At 36.6% G+C, this 22,402-nt stretch overlaps 4 protein-coding genes across 4 annotated transcripts; 3 read left to right on the top strand and 1 right to left on the bottom strand.

The window, feature by feature from the left end:
- The first annotated feature begins 3,633 nt into the window (after positions 1 to 3,633).
- On the top strand, positions 3,634 to 7,161 carry LOC103453939 (uncharacterized). The gene is made up of 3 exons (XM_008393534.4): positions 3,634 to 4,794; positions 5,315 to 5,501; positions 6,327 to 7,161. Exons 1-3 carry the CDS (start codon positions 3,943 to 3,945, stop codon positions 6,824 to 6,826), a joined length of 1,539 nt encoding a protein of 512 aa, XP_008391756.3. The 5' UTR covers positions 3,634 to 3,942; the 3' UTR covers positions 6,827 to 7,161.
- A 1,688-nt stretch (positions 7,162 to 8,849) lies between these two features.
- Positions 8,850 to 9,356, bottom strand: LOC139191518 (uncharacterized). Its single transcript, XM_070812403.1, has one exon. The coding sequence runs from the start codon at positions 9,354 to 9,356 to the stop codon at positions 8,850 to 8,852; it is 507 nt and encodes a 168-aa protein (XP_070668504.1).
- Positions 9,357 to 11,265: 1,909 nt separating this feature from the next.
- Positions 11,266 to 12,314, top strand: LOC103453940 (dehydration-responsive element-binding protein 1D-like). Its single transcript, XM_029092795.2, has one exon. The coding sequence runs from the start codon at positions 11,336 to 11,338 to the stop codon at positions 11,975 to 11,977; it is 642 nt and encodes a 213-aa protein (XP_028948628.2). The 5' UTR covers positions 11,266 to 11,335; the 3' UTR covers positions 11,978 to 12,314.
- Positions 12,315 to 15,544: 3,230 nt separating this feature from the next.
- Positions 15,545 to 17,513, top strand: LOC103453941 (UPF0481 protein At3g47200-like). The gene is made up of 2 exons (XM_008393537.4): positions 15,545 to 16,576; positions 16,738 to 17,513. Exons 1-2 carry the CDS (start codon positions 15,856 to 15,858, stop codon positions 17,370 to 17,372), a joined length of 1,356 nt encoding a protein of 451 aa, XP_008391759.3. The 5' UTR covers positions 15,545 to 15,855; the 3' UTR covers positions 17,373 to 17,513.
- Positions 17,514 to 22,402: the final 4,889 nt, after the last annotated feature.

The following is a 22,402-nucleotide window of genomic DNA, read 5'->3' as shown; positions in this document are numbered from 1 at the left end:
TGTTACACCGATGTATTTACACTAAAAAACGAAGGTATAAATAAATTATTAGTTCGTCATTTACGAAATTCATTCTTACTTTTTACTTTCAAATAGAGATAAATAGCTACAAACAGTAGCAATAAGTGACGGTGCCATGATCATAGTTAACATGCATAGTTGTTTCGGTCATAAAAACCTTAATTATAATTAGCAAAAAGTTGTGGGCTCAACTTTTTGTATAGTTGTACTGTCAAGTCTTTAACAGGGTTAAAGTAAGATCATCTTCAATGAAGATGATTAAAGATACAAAAGTTAAAAAAATGGTCTGATTTGTTTAAAATTCATCTCCAATCGATAAATGGACTGTAATTTTATGAAGCTCACCATGTTATTATTTGGAGAAAAGGTTACATACTGGCCCAATGTAACCTCCATCTTCGCCCTTTTTGGATCCACCTATTCAGTTGTAATAATTGATTTGAATTAAAGCGCAATATTTAAAAACACCAAACTGTAGTTTAATTAAAATAACAATAAATTTAAAGTACAAACTTAACTAGTAAATTATTGAGATGACTATGTTTAGTCCATTCAATTAGATATGATATATGAGTATGACATGACATTATTTATTTAAAAATAATTTTTTGTAGAATTATAATTTTGAACAGAATTATATTTACCTATTCCGATTGAAAATGTCCTAAAAAACCTTACGAGTGGTTACAAATTCATCACACAGTTTTGCTACGCTGTAACTCATTGTTTTACAGAAGATTTGTTGTCGATTTCCCTTTACAAATTATGTGATTGATGATTAGTTCGTTAAAAGACAAAGAAAAGAGAAGACTGATGGATTTAAGGTGGTTGATTAGTCCAATTCGTCGTCACATATCATAACTTGGGACCATAGAGGTAAGGGAATTCAAATTCTCTTCGGATCTCGCTCTCCAAAATTAATAAATAAAAAAAATCAGAAGAATAGACCAATAAAAGCCATATGATTTAAAATAAATAGTTCGAATATCCGAATCTGTTAGTAACGGACACAGAGATTTAGAGAGATCTAGGAATGGACCGTCAATGGATGGTGTGTTATATTATTATGTGAATACTACGTGTCCAGCTGTAAAGTGAGGATGGAGTAATGGGACTGCATTTATGGGTAGTAGAGTACAAACACCTGTGCGCTGCTAAAAGTAAACAACAGTGGCCGAAGGCAAGGCAGGGCCTTTCCGTTTTGTTGTCGTAAACTCACAGCCTTTCACCGCACCTCCAAAGCCTATCTCCAAATGTTTGCCTCAACTGCAAGCTGTTTTCCTTTGCAATGTATCTGCCAATGGTAGGTATGTATGGAAGATCAATTTCAAAACCCATAAAAAATGTAAGTGGTTAAGACTCACTAAATTGAATTTCATGAGTTTGATTCCTATATATTGGTCGGGTTTGATTATGATGACCCTATTTATACAGTATTTTGAGTTTAATATATAGTTGTGAAATTCGTTGAGTTCACACTGAATTCAAACGCAAAAATATTATTTTATGTAATAAACTTGGATCACAATATTGGAAGTGCCTGTAGTATCTCCTATGCGGAGAATGAGATTTTTTTTACGGTGTTCTATATTATTAGATGTTTTAGATTTTTTGACAATTATAATTTTGAACAGTATAAAAATTAAGATGTAATAGTAAGTACGGAATACAAGATACTTCAAAGCACCATAAAATTTTTGTGTGGAGAATATGTTGTATACAACCAATATGGTCATCTGATGAGTAAGGTAATCAATAGTGTTTGCTATATTTATCTAAATCTTTAATCGTTAGATCCTTGCTAACACATCCAGCTGTCCATTTGTTTCGTTCATCTCATACAACTCGAAACATAGTAAAATTTTTGCCCTCATAAACTGCTAACATTGTAACAAGGTGAAGCTAGATTTTGACCAAATTAAAAAAACATATTATTCTCTCCAATTAAAAAAAACATGGGTTAAAATTAAAGAGAAAGCAACTGAGGTACGCGGAAACCTTCACCTGACCGGGTTCTTGCCCTGCACTGCACAGGCAGGCAGCTGCCTCCTCTCCTCTTCCTCTCGGGATTCTTGTGTTAATTTCATATTTGCACCTTCAACTATTGGGTTCTCCACTTTGGCCTTCAACCTTTTGGTCTCAATTTAGTAACTTAAATTGTAAACATGTAATTCAATGAAAACAACAATGATGCCAGTTTCGAAAGTTAACAAAATTATTGAATGGTTGCAATTCAGTTTCGCCTAGGTTTTAGTTAGAATGGATCATGGTGTCTAGTATGTTTGAAGAGAAACTTTCTCAGACTAACACCAAACCGCCACAGTTTCTACAAATTGAAAACAGAGACATGAGATATATATTGAGTAGGTTAAAAGGTTGTTTGAGAAACAAAATAAGAGGGGAATAGGGGTCTATTTTGATGAGGAATTTCGTGAAACTATGGAATATCGAGATGAATACTTAAATAACAACACGTATAATATCTTATTGGAATCATACTGTTCGAACAAGTTGAATATTGTTGATGTTCTAAAAACGAAAACCAATTTTTTTTGGTTCGTTAGATTTTAGTGCTAATTTACTTCGAGCTGAATTGGTTTTGTCTGTTTTAACTTTTAAAGATAGATGAGTACCTTATACATAAACGTCATATATCCTCAATGGGAGATATTTTGGTCAAAGTAGTTCTGTTACTAAAATGCCCTTCAAAAGTAGTTACGTAACATTATATCAAATTTTGTAATGACAGTTACTTTGTTTTTATCCGTTACTTTTCAGTAGTGACAACTTAGTACCAAAAAAAAAGTTTGAAGAACCAAAATGGAAACTCAAAAATTTGGAGGCAAATGCCAAAGTAACCCTATAGAATACCAGTAAGTGACAAAATAAAGAGGAGACATACGATGTACAATTTGTATTTGTATATTTTGGATTTTGGACAAACTGTGTAAACAAATTGGTATTTTTAAGTAATTTTGGCAGACACATAAATTTGTTGGTCTGGTGAGTGAGATGCGTAGAAAGACTCACCCTCCAAACCGGATCCTATTCCCTACTCTCTCACTGCTCTGCTGCTGACACCAATTTGTGACCATATTTTTTCTTTATTAATTTTTATTTTTTCACACAGATATTTTACTATAAAAACTTAATAAAAATTGTTTAAAAACTTTGAGTTTTAACGATAAAGATAAAATAAATGGTAAAATTAATAGTATCAAGATTAACTTTTTAGTATAAAAATGTGATTTTTCGTTAAAGTGAACAGTACCGAGAGCTTTTCGTTAAAATTCACTGTTTTACTATATTTATATCTCTTTTTATATTACTTTAACTAGTTTAAACAAGGAATCAATCACTAATTAAGTATCAAACATTCAAACTAAAAACAAATGTATTACGGTTTCGTTACTCATATAAGTTAAAAATGTAATATTTCCTTTATAAATGAAATATGATTCTTTATGAACTTTCTGATATCTTGTACAATTTGCATGCTAATAATGTAAAATATTATGCAAAAATATGAAGTAACGGAGAATTTACAGAATTTACTCTTTTTCAATATTTGACCCGTATTTATTTCTTCCCATTATTTTATAATAATTCGCTTATCACCATCGCAGCCTCGATTTCTACCCCCTTCTCCCTTCAGATTTGAATCATGAAGTCTCCTCATTCCTTCCTCTCTCTCTCTCTCTCTCTCTCTCTCTCACACTCTCTCTCTATCCTCCTATATTAGCTTCCATCTTCTCACCCTTCAAAACCTCCCTCTTTTGAAAGCTGAAACCTCTTCTACCTTTTGATTTGATGCAGCTGAAATTTGTCGTCCAAAATCTGTTTTTGCTTAATTTGTTACACGTTTTTGCTTAATTTGTTACACTAATCCGTTTTTTTACAAAAAGCTGCAAGCTTTTTTAGATGAACATGGCGGCACAGAAGCACTTACACGAGCTGCTAAGAGAAGACCAGGAGCCGTTTCTGCTCAAGAACTACATTGCCGATAAACGCTGCCAGCTGAAAAGTGCTTCCACCAAGAGCCAACAAAACTTACAGGTCAAAAAACGCAGACCCATCTCCCAAGTTTCAAACTTTCCCGGCAGTCTCTGCAAAAACGCCTGCTTTTTCTCCCTCCAAGACTCGCCGGACCTTAGGAAATCTCCGCTCTTTGACTTCTCGTCGCCAGCGGCCAAAAGCCCATGTAAAAGCCCCAACGCCATCTTCCTCCAAATTCCGAACAGAACCGCCGCCCTGCTCGTGGAAGCCGCGATGAGGATTCAGAAGCAGTCGGCGAATTCTAAACCAAAAACCCAGAACAAAAATCACGGGTTCGGGCTATTCGGGTCGTTTTTGAAGAGGTTAACGAATCGGAATCGGGCCCGAAGGCGGGAAGTCCACGGCGAAGATGGGGTTCAGGTCTCGGTGAATGACATTCTCCGGTGGGATTCGTCAGTCGGGAGGAGAAATATTTCTTCCGATCAGGTGGAGGAAAAGGTTGAGTCTTGTTTGGAAGTTGAGGACAAAAGTGCTTCTCTGATAAGCACTAGGAGGCCCAGCAGTGCGGTCTGGTCCGAAACCAATGAAGCCACTTCAAGCAGCTGCGGCCAGTCTGAGGACACAGCCGATACAGATTATGCCTGTAATTGTGAAAAGCTTAATGCTTTTTGCGAAAGCCCTTTCCGTTTCGTCCTCCAACCAACCCCCTCTCCGTCCGGCAGCCGGACGCCGGAGTTCACGTCGCCGGTGACGTCCCCTAGTCGCCACAAACAAGAGGTTTGTCTTTTTCTTTGGCTTTTACCAACTCTGTTGTTTATTGCCATGACTAAATAATTTAGACACCGAGCTGGGGACTCGGTCTGCTTAACGACGGTCCGAGTCAACTCACTGGGGAACATACAGAATTGTCGGCAACATGATCAATTTTGTATAGATTTGGGGTTGGAAATTTAGGCAGATTGGAGGGTTATATGTGTCAATTTGTATGATCAACAAGTGTATACTTTTTGTATGTATGTGCTGCATTGTAAATCTCTTTGTCGTAAGACACTGTCTAGTAATATTATTTGATAGGAAAAGACAAATTTGGCCTTGTATATTTTTGTGTTGGATCCCATCATGGAGTCCCGACATTTGAAAAATTATGTACTTTCTGTTGTTGGTCAGACACATTCTCTAAAATTTATAAGAAAAGTCAATCAGCCATGCAATTATGGATCTGGGATTTAACTTAAATTGTTATGTTATTACTTAATTACATATTAGTGTTTTGATTAGGGTTTTGATGTGTTAACAGGAGGAGGGGTTGAAGAAGTCCCAAGCAGAAGTGGAGGAGGAGGAAGAGAAGGAACAATGCAGTCCTGTTTCTGTATTGGACCCTCCGTTCCAAGACGACGACGAGGGACGTGACGGTGACGGTGACGGTGAGGATAATGACGACGAAGACGGTTGTGATTTGGAGTGCAGCTATGCCAATGTACAGAGTATGTAATAATTCCCATGCTGTACTAAATTTTTGTACCCTTGTTTGTTTGTGTGGTCCTTTTCATTGAGCTTGTTACTGTTTGTTATGTACTACATGAAAATGCTTGGCAAAGATTGTTTTTTCATGACACCATGCTTATCTTTGTGGGATCCATAGCCGGATTGCATCTCCATGTTCTTATCGAGTTTTGGTTCAGAAGTATCGGTCAGAACGCTTGTTTTATTGCGTTCTATACTGAAGCAACATACGTGTATTTGCAGATATAACTGCATATGTGACCCACTGTTTGGTTTGTGATTTCAATGTGCGTATGTTAGTTCAACCCTAGTCGTTCATTTCAGATTTGTGACTGTGTTTTGAAAGTTTTTGGTGGTTTTCGGTTTTGATCAGACCCTTGTTTTTCATTTATAGGCTCATTGATTCCCCTGCTTCAAAATATGGCAATCATTAATCTAGTTTCTGCATTTTTTTCTTCCTGTTTTGTGGTGGAACCCGTTGGAGGCACGAGAGTTGTTCCCTCCCCCCCGCTCTGTTTTTCCTCGGCATCATTACAACTAAATGAAGTTCTGTATATAGGACATGAGAGTAGGAGAGGTTCAGTTCAAAGTTTCGAAATTAGAACTGCACATTAATAGAAGTTGGAAGTATGCATATGTTTTTATATGTGCCTTTATTTTATTTACCCATCACAGGAACAAATGTTGGTTCCTATATGTGGTAATTAACGTAATAGGTTATTTTTGAGTGTATGGACAAGCCTAATAGCACTTTTAAAATTTTCAAACAAGTAACTAATTTGGTATTTCCTGCATTGAATTTGCAGGAACAAAGCATCACCTTCTGCAGAAGCTTCGTAGATTTGAACAATTGGCGGGGTTAGATCCAATTGAACTTGAGAAAAGAATGCTAGAAGAAGATGATGATGACGATGAATGTGAAGAAGATGAGTCTGAAACATCAGATAGCAGCAGTGAAGAAACTCTTGATGGGCTTCTCAGAGAAGTACTTTCCAAATTAAACTTTCCTTGTAACAAAAGAATCCCCGAGGATGTGCAGATATTGGCCATGGATCTCATTGTCGAGGAGCAGAGAGACGATGATTCTTCCGACAAAAGGGAAGAGGTGGTGAGACGGGTCTGCAAGAGATTCGAGTCCTGGAAAGAGGTGGAGTCGAACACCATTGACATGATGGTGGAACAAGATTTTCGAAAGGAGCTCGACGAGTGGAAGAAAAGTCAAGATCAAGTGGGAGAGACTGCAATGGAGATTGAACTTGCCATCTTTAGCCTACTGGTGGAGGAAATGGCAATTGAACTAGTTTGATTAACTCGAAAATTAATCAACCGGGAAAGGCTTGATGTTAAGGGGACCATTCGAAAGAGATTTGGCATAACGTTTTAAATTTTTGTTTCCAAATCAAAATATGATCACTTGGAGAGAGTCTGGCATGCACTGTGAAGCAGGAAATAGGCATAAGATAGTAACATGCCTGAGGAAGTAATTAGAGGGACTTGGGGTTAGGTGGGTGACATGGTATTATCAATGTATATGGATCATGTATGTAGTTGAGGGGCACCGATGTATGTATGTATCCGTACGTATTTAGACATGGCATGTACAATTCTTGGCCCTTTTAAATACCCATATTATTTCCTAAATTTTATCAGTTTAGCATTTGTAATCTCCGTTCTTCTTTTCTCGGCACTCTTTCACTTTTGTTATAACTTTTGAATTGAACAACTCATTTAAGAATCAATGCACATAAAAAATGAGAGTAGAATAGAAGAAGAAATGATGCGTGGAAATCATTACTCTTTTTGCACAAAAAACAACCAGAATAGTGTCTAAAGGAAAAAGTGCGTGAAAATCATTACCCTTTTTGCACAAAAACAACGAGAATAGTGTTTAAAAGCATAAAACTTTAGTACATCAAAGTATGATAAAACGAGAAAGACTCAAAAAGTGTCAAGGATCCAATAAAGTGGAAACCTACACTCTACCAAACCAATATTCTTTGGCAAGGAAGCCAAGCAATTGAGTTGAAGAGTGTCTTGACAAACGAATAAAGCTAAGGACTCGAGACACTTAACACAAATTGATAAGCTTTGCCGTTCTTCTTTTTGGTTTTTGCTTATATTGGATAAAACTAAGTTGGGATAATGATATGTTAATCTTGTCTTTTTGCAATAATTGACATTATTGAACCCTTTATTAGTTCAATGTATTGTAATATGTGACTAACTAGTACTCGGAGTGCTGCAACTCACTTATCTTCTGATTTCAATCTTCTTATTTCTACTCATGTCACGTGTACTCTATTAGTACGCAAAACTAATTACTATTATGGTAGTTATTGGACTATCTACTCGGCTATATTATTGACCAAGATCATAGCTACAGAACAATCATATTATTAAGTGGACACTGTTTGACTTCTTACATATAAAAAGTAATTTGTCCTTAGTTATTGATGACAATTATATATATATATATATATATATATATGTTCTGAAAACATCTCATTAAAATAAAGTTTTATTTTTTATTATTTTTTATTTTTAAAACATGTCATTACATTTAAAGAGCCAAACATTTTCATATGGAACATCAAGGGGGTGGAAGTAGAAAAACAGAAAGTAGAAACGGAAGCGGATCAATTTCGAATGGCTAGATATTCACACCCATTTAACTAATTATTGACTAGATGTGAGCTACATAGCAACCTCCTTTGCATACACATTTCTTCTTAGCATCTAAGTTCGAATTTCTTTTCATGAATATTTATACGAGTTTAGAGTAGAGTATCGTTGTTATAATTCCTCGTTTCATAAGTATCTTCTCATATGCCCCATAGGCTTCGTAAGTTTTTTGAAAACACCATAGGTCCTCTGGGTTGGTGTTAGCCTGGTTGGGTTTGTTGTGCATTTCAAGGCCCATATCTCTTGCTTCTGTCACTTATAACATGGGTAGGATAAATAACGGACCAAAACGGCCGGTTGGACCAGTCGGCTAAAGATACAAATCAAACTCTTCTTCAAAAAACTAGAACGTATGTAAAATATAGAGGTATTCGTTGATTTTTCACCCGAACTTGTAAATAGTTGTTAATTTTTTTTTATGAATTTTAATTTAAATCGATTACTCCCTCTAAACTGTTATAATTGGCCAATTTTCTCTCTAGAATTTAATTTAGCCGATTGCTTCTCTGATTTTTTTTTAAAAGTAAAAGAGAATTCCATTATTCATGATATACATAGACACACATATGAAAAACAAAACAAAACCCAATGGGAAAAAAGCTCAACGAAGGAAAAGAGGCCCCACATGCATATTAAACTTAGACCACCTACACCACAAACTCGGAGTGGCTAAGGTCCATAAGCCACAACGGACCAGTATCCACCCACATTGATAACTCATGACATTGTAGGTTGAATTGGGCTAGATGATGTGCAATCCCATTAGCATCTCTTGAAACATAGTTCATGAACACCTGGTTCACACGCAAAAAAGCTCGAATGCTATTGACATATGCACCATCAGCAGCCAAGCACTCCTTATCTTGGTTAATTAATTGGACAAACCTCAATGAATCTGATTCCACTATCAACGGAACACAACCAAAGTTCAGGGCCAATTCCAATACTTTCTTGATGGCACGAAGGATTGAAATCAGAGAAGAAGCATACATAAACAACACACATACAAGATCACCATTAGACCCACGAACAATTGCTCCAATTCCACAACATCCATTCATCACATCCACCCCACCATCAACATTTAATTTGAAAAAACCCACCGTAGGGGGGAACCACGAATTGATTCGATGTTCTGGCGATGAAGTACTCATATGGGTAGCGTTTGACACCTCTGCCGCATAGTTCCTCGTCAAGTTTTTCAAACTTTCACAATCAGAATTTATACCATCAAAGTAGAAAGAATTTCTGGCATTCCAAAGCAACCACAAACAGATAAAGAGAAGTTCCAATACTGGTCGAGAGAGGTTTTTTGATGCAAACATAAGCCATTTCAACGTTGAGTCATAGTTAGTCTCCGGTCCGGAGAGGTTCTTTGAGCTGTTATAATTGGCCGATTTCCTCTTTAGACTTTAATTTAGTCGATTACCTCTCTAAACTTTTAATGGACCAATTTTCCCTCTAAACTTTTATTTTAGGGAATTACCCCCTGAATGTAGCTGAAAAAAGCAAGACCATGGAGAAGATTCATAGTTGTTCACATTAGGGATAAAATTCAAAAAAAAAAAAATATAGAGTGAATTAGGGGAAGAGAAGAAGAAAAATACAATATGATGTCTATATTACGGATAAAAGTTTAGATGGTTAATAAGCTAAATTAGTGTTCAAGAACGATATTGGCCAATAACAAAAGTTAGGAGGGTAATTAATCAAAATTAAATTTCGTGGAAAAAATTGTCAGCTTCTTACAAATCCGAGAAGATAAAATCAACAAATAACCCTGAAACATAAGGCACCTGTTCACCTTTCTCCCACGTGTGGAACGACTAGTTGGGAACGGAATCAATTTTTTTCAGTACTGATACACGTGTCATTATTTTAAATGGAATACAATTTAAGCACATGATCTTTTGTGGGACAAGTCACGCCCAGCAGGACCAACATTTCATTATTTTTCCAAATGGTCCAAAATCTGACTTCCAGTAGCGCACTGCCAAATTCCACAAATAATGTATACAAAACTCAGTACCGGTGAATGATTGGACGCACCACCGTCCTCAACCTCTCATAGTTTAATGGGGATCTTATACTACAAAAATCCTAAAATATAAATATATGGAACGAGAATGTTAATGAATCTTTCTTTAAAGTGAAACCTTTTATAGATATGTTGTCGTCTCATATTTTTGGTACATTGTTTCATAATGTTAGCAAGATAATTAGGTTAAATTGTGAGATGGTAGATAATTCATAGAAAATCTCACTTTGAAAGAATTTCCTTAATATTTCTCTATATGGAACAGTCTACAAACGAAGAATATATTTTTACTTACTATGATTTAGTACATTTATTTTCACATAAAATCAGAAGTTAAAAGTTGAATATCGTGAATCACAAGTTCGATAAATTTATTTCTATATTGTTGCATTAAAAAAAATACTTTGCATACATTGGGAATCATTCCATGTGTTGTAATACAAGTGAGGACATAGTTGATATGGAAAATTTTTTATACATACGAAAAACGCAAAGTCACGTGGTATTTTATTTCACGTGTTATAATAAGAATGAATGACATAATTGATATGTCATATTTCAAAATATTTTAATACAAATTAATCACATGTTATAAAGTTGAATGATAAAGATGACTGCGTTTTAAGTATACTGAAAATTACCTGCTGATATTTCCAATAATTGATGACATTAGGTGTTTCGAATAAATCATAAAATCTCTTGTCGAAAAGCTAAATATACTTTAAGAAAATAATAAATAAACATTATGACATGGCCATGGTAACCTACCATCTTTGACTTGCGCATCAGATAAATGGTCCCCTATCCAGTCCAGTCTCCACCCATCAAAATACAAATCAAAGTAGATAGTATATAAAACATAAAGCACTTTAGAGCCTTTCTCTCCCACGTGGGGTTTTATATTTCTGGAACCCCCAGCATTTCCACGTTTAATATTTTTCAAATACACCTTGGAGCTCAAGCCACAAAATAACATTCAACAACGTTTAAAATACTTGCATGCAACATTGGTCACCTTCAATAGCTTTCTTTCTTCTTCTATAACTATCAATATCCCTCATTTGCAAACCCTAGCTAGATACTTCTTCATTAACAATGGCAGATTTAACCGATGATCGGTCGTCTTCAACTTCGATTATTTCTGTTCCAACCCTAATGCAAACTAGTATGGGGGTGGTTAAAAAGAGAAAGGCAGGGAGGAAGAAGTTCACAGAGACTAGGCACCCAGTTTACAAAGGTGTGAGGCAAAGGTGTGGGAAGTGGGTGTGTGAGCTGAGGCAACCGGATCACAAGAAATCGCGGATATGGCTCGGAACTTTCACTAGCCCTGACATGGCTGCTAGGGCTTATGATGTTGCAGCCTTGGCTCTCAAGGGTGAGTCTGCTTCACTCAACTTTCCTAACGAGGCAAGTGCTTTGCCGCGCTTCGAGTCGAATGCTTATACCGTAAAGGAGATACAATGTGCTGCCTTAGAGGCTGCCGAGGCATTCTTGGAGGTTAAAGTTAAAGCCTCTTCATCTTCTTCTTTGAAGTTGGAGAAGGTAGAAGAAGAAGAGATGGGAAAAGTTGTGTATTTGGATGAGGAGGAGTTGTTTAACATGCCGGGGTTGATTGATAGCATGGCTGAGGGTTTGATCCTCACTCCACCATCCCTGCAAAAGGGTTTTAATTGGAACGAATATGATGACGACGACTGGGGGAATAATACTGGTGACATTTCCTTGTGGAGTGACTGATTCTTTTCAATATTTTTTCTGGCGGGCGGGTACTTCTATTGATTCTTAATTTGAATTTGATCATCTTTTAGTTGCTCATTCAATTCAATATATGCAAGTGAGTGAGACATATATGTTGGAATTTATTAGGTTTATTTAGGAAATTAATTAGAGCTTTGATTTGATTTTGTAGTAGGGTATTTTTGGCATATACGCATTAGGGTTTCTTTGGTTTATTGCTCTATAAATAGAGCTTGTAATTTAGTTAGAGAATAAGTTATTCACAATGTAGCCTCTTAGGGTTTTGTAGCCGTTTTGACATTCTCTTTTGTTTAATAATATTTTTATTATTTTGTAATCTTTTATAGTTTTGTTCGTCGCGCACTCTGATATTCAACTTGGTATCAGAGCAGGTTTGATCCTTTGGGATTTAATCTGTTCGTATCAGTTTGTTTGTCCGTCTTGTTCGTTGTTTAGATTGTCGTTGGTCTAGTTTGTTTTAAAAAAAAAAAAAAAAAAGAAGGTGGAATCTGCCATCACCTCCGCTGCGCCTACCCCATCTGGATCTGCAGAACCATCCACCCACCATGTGCTTGAACTCGCACGGTACCCGGACTCGATTCCTATGAGTTAGATCTGTCGCAACTCATATGAAGTCCTTCTGCAATTGCATTGGAGTTGTTCTGTTGGCTGCAATCCATTTTCTTTCCCTCAGACTTGGTTGCTGCATGAAGAAAGCAGAAGTAAAAAAAAAAAAAAAGGGTTAGGTTTTTTAGGCCCATGCGGGCAAAAGAGGAAAAAAAAAAATTGTTGGATTTTTTTTTTTGTTTGTTTGTTTGGCATCGGCATCGACATTTGCACTGGTACTGGCATTGGAATCTTGCACTGGCACTAGCATGGAAATCTTGCACTGGCACTGGCATGGAAATCTGGCACTGGCATTGGAATCTTGCACTGGCACTGGCATTGAAATCTTGCACTTGCACCGATGGAATTTCGTATTGAAATTGGCATCGAAAATCGGCATCGGCATTGGAATTTGGAGGCTTGCATCCACATCTACTTGTTGGCAAACTCATGTTGTGTACCGCCATGAGTTTGACGGGGGGTGTTGGAATTTATTAGGTTTATTTAGGAAATTAATTAGAGATTTGATTTGATTTTGTAGTAGGGTATTTTTGGCATATACGCATTAGGGTTTCTTTGGTTTATTGCTCTATAAATAGAGCTTGTAATTTAGTTAGAGAATAAGTTATTCACAATGTAGCCTCTTAGGGTTTTGTAGCCGTCTCGGCATTCTCGTTTGATATCAATAATATTTCTTATTTGTTAGTCTAGTTCGTAGCGCACTCTGATATTCAACTATATAGAGTTACATTTAAATTTAATTATATTCCTTTTTAATTAGTGGGTTGTGATCCATGATTACCTATACTACATTTTATATCTCTATCAATCTACTATGTGTCACCCTTTCTATGTGTGTTATTTTTGTCATTAATAGTAGAGTAAATTGTAGCTATGGTTCCTTAACTTTAACCCAATTGGAGCAATGGTCCCTCAACTAAAAATCCATTACCATTGGTCTCTCAACTCATCAAAACGTGCAGTTATGGTCCCTCAACTAAAAATTCATTACCATTGGTCCCTCAACTTTAATTCAACTGGAGAAATGGTCCCTTAACTTTAACCCAATTGTAGCAATGGTTATTCCAACACAACTCGTTTTGACAAATTTTTTGACGTAGTTGACGAAAATGACCATAATTACACACTTTGATGAGTTGAGAGACCCTAATTATATAAATGGTTATTCCAACATAACTTATTTTAACAAAATTTTGACGAAATTGATGAAAATGACTATAGATACACATTTTGATAAGTTGAGGGACCAATGGTAATGAATTTTTAGTTGAGGGACCATTGCTACAATTTACTCTTAATAGTATGTTGAATTTGATTTGAAACATTTTCGTTATTATGAAGACAAGTAACACTAGACCAAAATCAATATATGAGAGTTGGAATTGACAAAAAATAAGGCATGACGACTGGAAGGAGAGATTCAGTATTTGAGGAAGTATTTATCAATTAAGTCTTGTCATCTAGTTATATGAATAATACTTGGCAAATTAAAAGATGAGTAGAAGTTCATATTCAAAACTCTTTGTCTTTAGTTTATAGATTTTCGTGTTTATAATCAGAACCGTTTCTAGCATAAATCATTTTATAAAGATCATGTCTACAAAAAATCAATTCAAACTAGGGTTGTTTAGTCCTTGAATTGTATAAAAATAGATAGACGAAAATAGTAAAAGTATTACAAACCATCTATTTATTTTCTACAGTTGATTGACTTAATGACCTAGTTTTAATCAATTTTTTGCAAAGATGATTTTTACAGAGTGATTTATAGTATGAACAGTTCCGATAATATGCACAAAGTCAAGCATTGCTCTAGTTATATATGAACACTGCTTGGCTACTCAACAATGAGTAGGAACTCCTACTCAAAATAATTACAGAGCATTATGTTTATAATCAGAATCTTTCATATTATCAATCACTTTGCAAAGATCATCTCTACAAAAAAAAAAAGAAAAGAACTAAAACTAAATTCATTTAGTCAATCTATTGGTAGCAAATGCATAGACAGTCCATAATGCTTTGCCAATTCTTTTCATTTATTTTTATACAATTATATGACTAAACAAACTTACTTTTAATTGATCTTTTGCAGAGGTGATTTTTATAGAGCGATTTATAGTGTGAACGGTTCCGATCGTGGACTAAAAGTTTTATAAATTGGCAACGAACAATTATAAATAGAAACTCTCACTCATTCTTTGAGTAGCCAAATATTTTTTAGTTATATATACTACTTCTTCCAAGTCTCAAATAAGTTTTTACTTTTTACTATGATTTTCCGTATGCATAATGCAGGAGCAAAAAGGGGCCAACTCTAACATGAATTTGATTCCAAGTGGGTTTACAGTTTACTAGTAATGGGCTTTAAACTTCTAAAATTAAATAAATAAAAATAAGATTTGTTCATGGGCTTTGAATTAGAAGCTTTCAAATGAGCAATTTTCTCTGGTGCACATGCCTATCTGCACATCATATATTCACATGTGAACAACAGCCCTTGGATTCAATACGAATGTTTTTTTTATATATTTGGCAGTGTACTAAAAAAGCCCACTTCAAATGAGTTCTGTCACAGATTTGTTCATGAACTTCTCAATCCAAAATGTAAGTTTTAATATATCAGATGTGGAAAATATACTGTTTTAATTCAATGGACATAGTGATATTTTTCTGGGTATCAGGAACATCACAAAGCACGTAATTGTCATTTCATGTATTATAATAAGAGTGAACAACAATGAACAACACAATTTATTTTTTTATCAAACGATATATTTTGTTAGATTAGTCATCAACGGGTTCAAACCCATGTTGTCATGTAATAACTTAACACATTTACACCATTGTGCCACTATTGTGGTAAATGGCCACTTACAAGAGAACTACATAGTTCATGCATTCCACATCTATTATATCACACTTACAAATAAAAAAAAGTTACCATTGTACCGCATTACTCAATGACAGATATATGTGCTCATCTTAATACAAGAGAAATTTTGATATAGAAAATTAAACAATAAAAAAAAATGGTAGTTGGATTAATCAAGTTTGGACCTTGGTGGTGGCATTTGATTGTATTCAATTCTCCTAGTCATTGTCTATCTGTCCTTCAAACCAACATGTCTTCCCTCTACAAATCTTCCTTTGATTAATCCCCATCACAAAAGAAAAATAGCAACTTCAAAATTTCACAACTACAATTCATCGCCACAACCATCACCACCACCTCCAAGATCACAACTCAGATGGACACCAATCCACTGCAGCAACAACAACCCAACATGGACAGCCATCCAATCAGCATCTGGGAAGTGAACAAGGATCGGTTGGCCACCATGTACCAGATGATCTCAGAACCCCCAAAACTCCTAAGAAATGCAGCAGGCAAGCCCTCCTGCTGCATCTTCAGACTCCCACAGAGCCTTCTCGAGATAAACGGCAAGTCGTACAACCCCCACATCGTCTCCATCGGTCCATACCACAGAGGAGAGCCACGGGTCAAGATGATCGAAGAGCACAAGTGGAAATATTTGGGTTCTTTGCTTGCAAGGACAGAGCCCAAAGGGTTGTCTTTAAAGGACTACTTGAAGGCCTTGGAGCCATTGGAACAACAAGCTAGAGAGTGTTACTCAGAAAGAATAAATCTTACCACGGAAGAATTTTTGGAAATGTTGGTTCTTGATGGTTGTTTTATAATCGAATTGTTACGAAAAGTCGGCCTTTTGGTTCGGTTCGAGCGTGACGATCCTCTTGTCCACATGGTTTGGATAATCCCATTTTTGGTTAGGGATTTTCTTAGGCTTGAAAATCAAATACCCTACTTTGTTCTCCTGGCTTTGTTTGATCTCACAACTACGGAAGAACATAAAGAAAATGGGAAGTCATTGTCGTTGCTTGCCTTGGAATTCTTCAACAACCATATGCAGAGGCCTGATCATGTCATTCAAAAGCACCACAATCTTACAGGCAAGCTCTCAAACTTTAATGATATTTCTAAAACTTTCTTTGAAATTTCTCTGTTCTGTTTTGTTACATTGAAAGTGATCGAACCCTTAACCTATCTTAATTAAGAAGTTTGTGGTCCTCTCTATACATTAACATCGATGTTTAATACCTTGCTTGCGCAGGTATGCATTTGCTCGATTTGTTGCGCTCAAGTGTTATACCGCCAGGCCATGAGGAGCCACGTAGTAGCAACACCATACCAACACATACCATCCATTGTGTCTCGAAGCTTCGCCGTGCAGGAATCAAGCTCAATCCGGGCAAGGGCGAAAGCTTCTTGGTGATCAAATTCAAGCGCGGAGTCATCGAAATGCCAACTATAACAATCGACGATTTCATGAGCCCCTTCTTGCTCAACTGTGTGGCCTATGAGCAGTGCCACAAGTCAAGTTCTAAGCACATCACCACCTACGCAACATTGCTCGATTGCCTTGTGAACACATACAAGGATGTTGAGTATTTGTGTGACCGTAACATCCTCGAGAATTACTTTGGGAACGATGGGGAAGTTGCTCAATTTATTAATAACTTGGGGAAGGATGTGGCTTTTGATATGGATAGGTGTTACTTGTCAAAGTTGTTCAATGACGTGCATCACTATTATGGGAATAGTTGGCATGTTCAATGGGCTAGCTTCAAGTATACTTATTTTAATACTCCATGGTCCTTCATATCTGCGTTTGTTGCTTTGATTTTGTTGATACTCACCTTGGTACAGACCATTTACACTGTTATGAGTTACTATCCTCCACTATGAATAGGGTAATACTTAGGTATTCGCTAGTGAGTACCTCATATAATCATTTTTTTTATTTGGCTCAATCAAAATATACTACATGTTCCTTGTTTTTTAAAGCTCAAGAAAAATTAAATAACATGTCTATTATTTTAAAAATAATGTGTTAAAATATTATTGGACCAAAATTAAAAAGTGAATATATAACGTACTTACTAGTGAGTACCTAAGTATTATCCATACAAATATAATTTTTTATATGTATTTATTGATTTTTATAGTGTTCATATGCTTACCAATTAGTATTATAATATGTCACTAAATACTTTTTTGTATTTTGATTTTACAATGATAAGTGTCTTATTAAATATTACATGTAAGCGTCTTAACATGATTGAAATTTGTAGATATTATCGATTGAGCTCACTTGTTGTGGATCACGACAGAGCTAAATTCTTGGAGTGAAAAGATTATGAGACTCCAAATATAAATACTAAGCATGTATATTTATGCAGTGAAATGATAATTAGATCTTCGCATAAACCATTGTATTAAAAACTAAGCATGCATGCATTTTCTGCAAAGCAAATAGGAACTTGAAGAATGTTTGGGAAAAAATATGGGCAAAGAAAAAGGGGAAAATCAAAAGGAAGAAAATAGGGAAACTAATTTGATAGGAAGAGAAATGAGAAATTCAGGGAAGAAAGCAGCCTTTAATTTTCACATACTTATTTTTTTGTTTATAAAATGGTCAAATATTAGCCCATAAAGTATACATCACGTCTTTTTGTCAAGCAGGTTAGGCCATCTAATTTTTTTAGTTGTTCACATGTTTTGTGCGCCAGATTCAACCTCTCGACACAGGATTTGCATGATTAGAAACGTAGTGGGCAAGAAATGGTGGCATCTTTTTTGTTTTTTATTTTGTTATTTATATCTTATATTATTTATCTCTTTTCGTTAATTCTTTCTTCAACAAATAATAAAAACTCATAATGTGGTACATGAAAAATGCAATGACATATATCATTCATATAACACATTGTTTATAGGCCTCGTATTTAGACATCGTATAAATACTCGAGGGACTTAAATGTAATTATGTAATAAAGGAAGGGGCAAATATGTAATTAGGAGAGGAGCCCTTATTCTATAAAAGGGCCTCCTCACCCTCACAAAAGAAGAAGCTTCCTCACACCCCCTAAGCTTTAAGCTCTCTCTCTCCCTCTTCAACAGAGAAATACAATACAATCAGTGTGGACGTAGCCCAAACCTTGGGGTGAACCACGATACATCTTGTGTTATTTACATTACTTGCAGATTCACGGTCGAATTTACGTTGTTCCAAGACATCCAGTTTTGTGCATCAACATTTGGCGCCGTCTGTGGGAATCGACACAAAAAAACTATGTCGGTTATCTTTCATTTTTTTCATCAAATCTCACCACTGTGAATCTGCAAAATCTGCAAAAACCCAGAAACAGAAACTATCCAAATTCCAACACCTATGCTCTTCCCTCCCTCTCTGTTTTTGTAAAAGCAACATCCAAATTACAAAAGCAACTTCTCCTGCACTTCTCACCAACAATATCTCCCTTCTCAATCTCACTTCTTCTCGACTTCTCTGGCACAAATTCACCATTCTCTTCTTCAATTTTGGGCCACTCCAAGATCCCCAATTCCAAACTCTAACTGTTCCCTTCCCCGGGGCTATGGATGCTCATGCTGCAAGTCGCTTCAACTGGGTCTTCCTCTCCTCTATCAGCGCACCAACCCAAAAACCCGAGAATATTGAGGAGCGGGATGAAGAGAACGGCGAGATCCCACTCACCCAAGAAGGTCCGGCCTAGGCCCAGCTCGCCGGCACTGAGATCCACCGCGTCGTCTCCGACGCCACTGGAGCTGACAGCCCCAACTTCAGTCTAGTTTCAGTCCCTGTTGAGGATCCAGAAGAATATAACAAAGGAGAAAAGAAGAACAAAATAATGGGGAGGGGTTTAGGGTAGTAAACCATCGGGCAAAGGCACTGCCATCCTTGCCGCAAATGAGAGAAACGGCGGTGTTGTTGACATTGATAGGAAGTTCTCCTCAGTCTCAGTAGCCTCCACTCTTTTCCTTGCCTCGGTTGTGTTCGATTTCTTTGACCCTCCTCCCATTTCTTTATTTATTTTTTTTGAATTTTTTTCTTCTATGAAAATAAAATGAAACTATGAAAGGAACTGAGCGGAACGAATACTAATATATATTCACATTCTTCTCATTCTCCGTTCTTTGCTCCACTCCCTTCCTTGCCTTGGTTGGAAGCTAGTCCCGAAAAGTAGAGAGCTGCTGACGTGGGCTCTGGTCAAGGTGGATCTCAAGCTCAAAATCTGCAGATGAGCATCAATCAAGAAAAGCAAGTGCTGTCACTTTAGAGAAAAGGGAAAGTAAAAGCAGAAGCAAATGAATGTGTCTGGAGGTGGAGTGATCAGAGTGAGAGAATAGAAAAGCAAAAAGAAAAAGAAAAAAAAAAGAAGGGAGAATGGATGGGCACAACCAAAGCAAATGGGTTTGCAAGCAAAATATACATTACAAAAATAGGTGGACAGAGAATGAGCGGGGAGACCAAGAAAAGCATAAAGAAAAGCAAGGAATAAACACCCCATCAAAATGATGTGATTTACTTTTGTTATTTCTGAATGATGTAATGTATTTTATCATCGGAGACATCTGTAAAAACCCCATCAGAGGGTAAAAAAAAAAAAAAAAAAAAAAAAAAAAAAAAAGGCAAAGCCCAAAATAAATGGGCTGGAATGTTGTGTGGAGGGCGAAGGCCCATAAGCCCAAAATAGCACCAACCAGGTGACCAAAAGTACGCCTAGTACTCCAAAATTATTCGGCAACCTGCCGCTATTACCACCAACCTGGTGATCAAAAGTACGCCCAGTACTCCAAAATTATTCGGCAACCTGCCGTTATTACCACCAATCAGGTGATCAAAAGTACGCCCAGTACTCCAAAATTATTCGGCAACCTACCGCTATTACCACCAACCAGGTGATGAAATGTACAACCCGTACTCTAATATCATTTGGCAACTAGCCATTCATGCCACCAACCCGGTGATGAGATGTACAACCCGTACTATAATTTGGCAACTAGCCATTTATGCCACCAACCAGGTGATCAAAAGTACACCCAGTACTTCAAAATTATACATGAGCACTACTCATGTCATTCGTACATAGACATTCATGAGCATCACTCATATCAATCATACATAAACATTCATGAGCATCACTCATGTTAACATTCATGAGCATCACTCATGTTAACATTCATGAGCATCACTCATGTTAACATCCATGAGCATCACTCATGTCAATCAAACGTTCATGAGCATCACTCATGTCAATTAAACATTCATGTGCATCACTCATGACAATCAACTTCAAAAGTTTCATTTACAGAGCTCCAACTTCAAAAGCTTCACCTACAAAGCTTCAGTGCATGGTCTACAAAGACCGCCTCCGAACAACCGCCATTTCAGCCCATACATGGATTGAATTTGAAGTCTCCAGCCAACAGCGTTTATTGACCGAAGACTTGGGGGACTACATTATGTACCATATATTGGGCCTCAACTGGGCCTTATGAAAAATACTTGGGGGACTCTAGCCCATTATTCATGTACTGAGGAGCGATCCCTTATTTTATAAAAGGGACTCCCTCACCATTATTAGAGAGCAACACCACCAGCTGAGCAACCGCCTCGCTGCCAACATCAACTCTAGCCCATTATTCATGTACTGAGGAGCGAGCCCTTATTTTATAAAAGGGACTCATTCACCTTCATTAGAGAGCAACGCTGCCAGCTGAGCAACCGTCTCGCCGTGAGCATCACTCCGAACCCATATTTATGTATTGAGGAGCAAACCCTTATTATATAAAAGGGACTCCCTCACCATCATTAGAGAGCATCAACTCTAGCCCATCATCTATGTATTGAGGAGTGAGCCCTTATTCTATAAAAGGGACCCCCTCACCTTCAAACGCCACAAGCTGAGCCAACCAAGGCAACATAAGCCACAAGCCGAGCAGTCTCGCAGCATGTGCTACTTCTGGTTGAGCATCATTTCAGATTGAGCACCGCCTTACATCGAACATTAGTTCAAGACAACATCTAGTTACTTCGGCCCACACATGGACTGAATTTCAAGTCTCCAGCCAAAAGACTCTCTTGACTGAAGACTTGGGGGACTACTGTTTATACCATATTTAGGGCCTCGTATTTAGACCTCGTATAAATACTCGAGGGACTTAAATGTAATTATGTAATAAAGGAAGGGGCAAAGATGTAATTAGGGGATGAGCCCTTATTCTATAAAAGGGCCTCCTCACCCTCACAAAAGAAGAAGCTTCCTCACACCCCCTAAGCTCTAAGCGCTCTCTCTCCCTCTTCAACGGAGAAATACAATACAATCAGTGTGGACGTAGCCCAAACCTTGGGGTGAACCACGATACATCTTGTGTTATTTACATTACTTCCAGATTCACGGTCGAATTTACGTTGTTCCAAGACATCCAGTTTTGTGCATCAACACACATAATAAAAACTCATAATGTGGTACATGAAAAATGCAATGACATATATCATTCATATAACACAAATACACTATTAAACTAAAATATAGGCACAAATCAAAATTTTAGTATTGTGAACTAACTAGAAAAACAAACATAATACACATATGTATATGTTATATATATATATATATATATATAGAGAGAGAGAGAGAGAGAGAGAGAGAGAGAGAGAGAGAGAGAGAGAGAGAGAGAGAGGATGATCATGAGGGTTGAAATCCCGTCCTTGCCTCATTAAGGCCAGTTTGTATTGTTTTTTTTTTTTCACAAAAAACTGCTTAATTTTAAAGTTAAGCAATAAAAAAGTGTTTGATAAAAATAAAATATACTGCTTATTTTCAAAGCAATGGCCTCTAAATAGCTGCTTTTAAAAGCAGCTTGTAGGTTAATTTTAAAAGCTGCTTTAATAAAAAGCAGAGTTGAGCCTT

The sequence above is a fragment of the Malus domestica genome, chromosome 14 (assembly GCF_042453785.1).
Source record: "Malus domestica chromosome 14, GDT2T_hap1".
Taxonomy (NCBI): Eukaryota; Viridiplantae; Streptophyta; class Magnoliopsida; order Rosales; family Rosaceae; genus Malus; species Malus domestica.
Note: the sequence above shows the minus strand (reverse complement) of the source record. Positions and strands in the feature narration are given on the sequence as shown.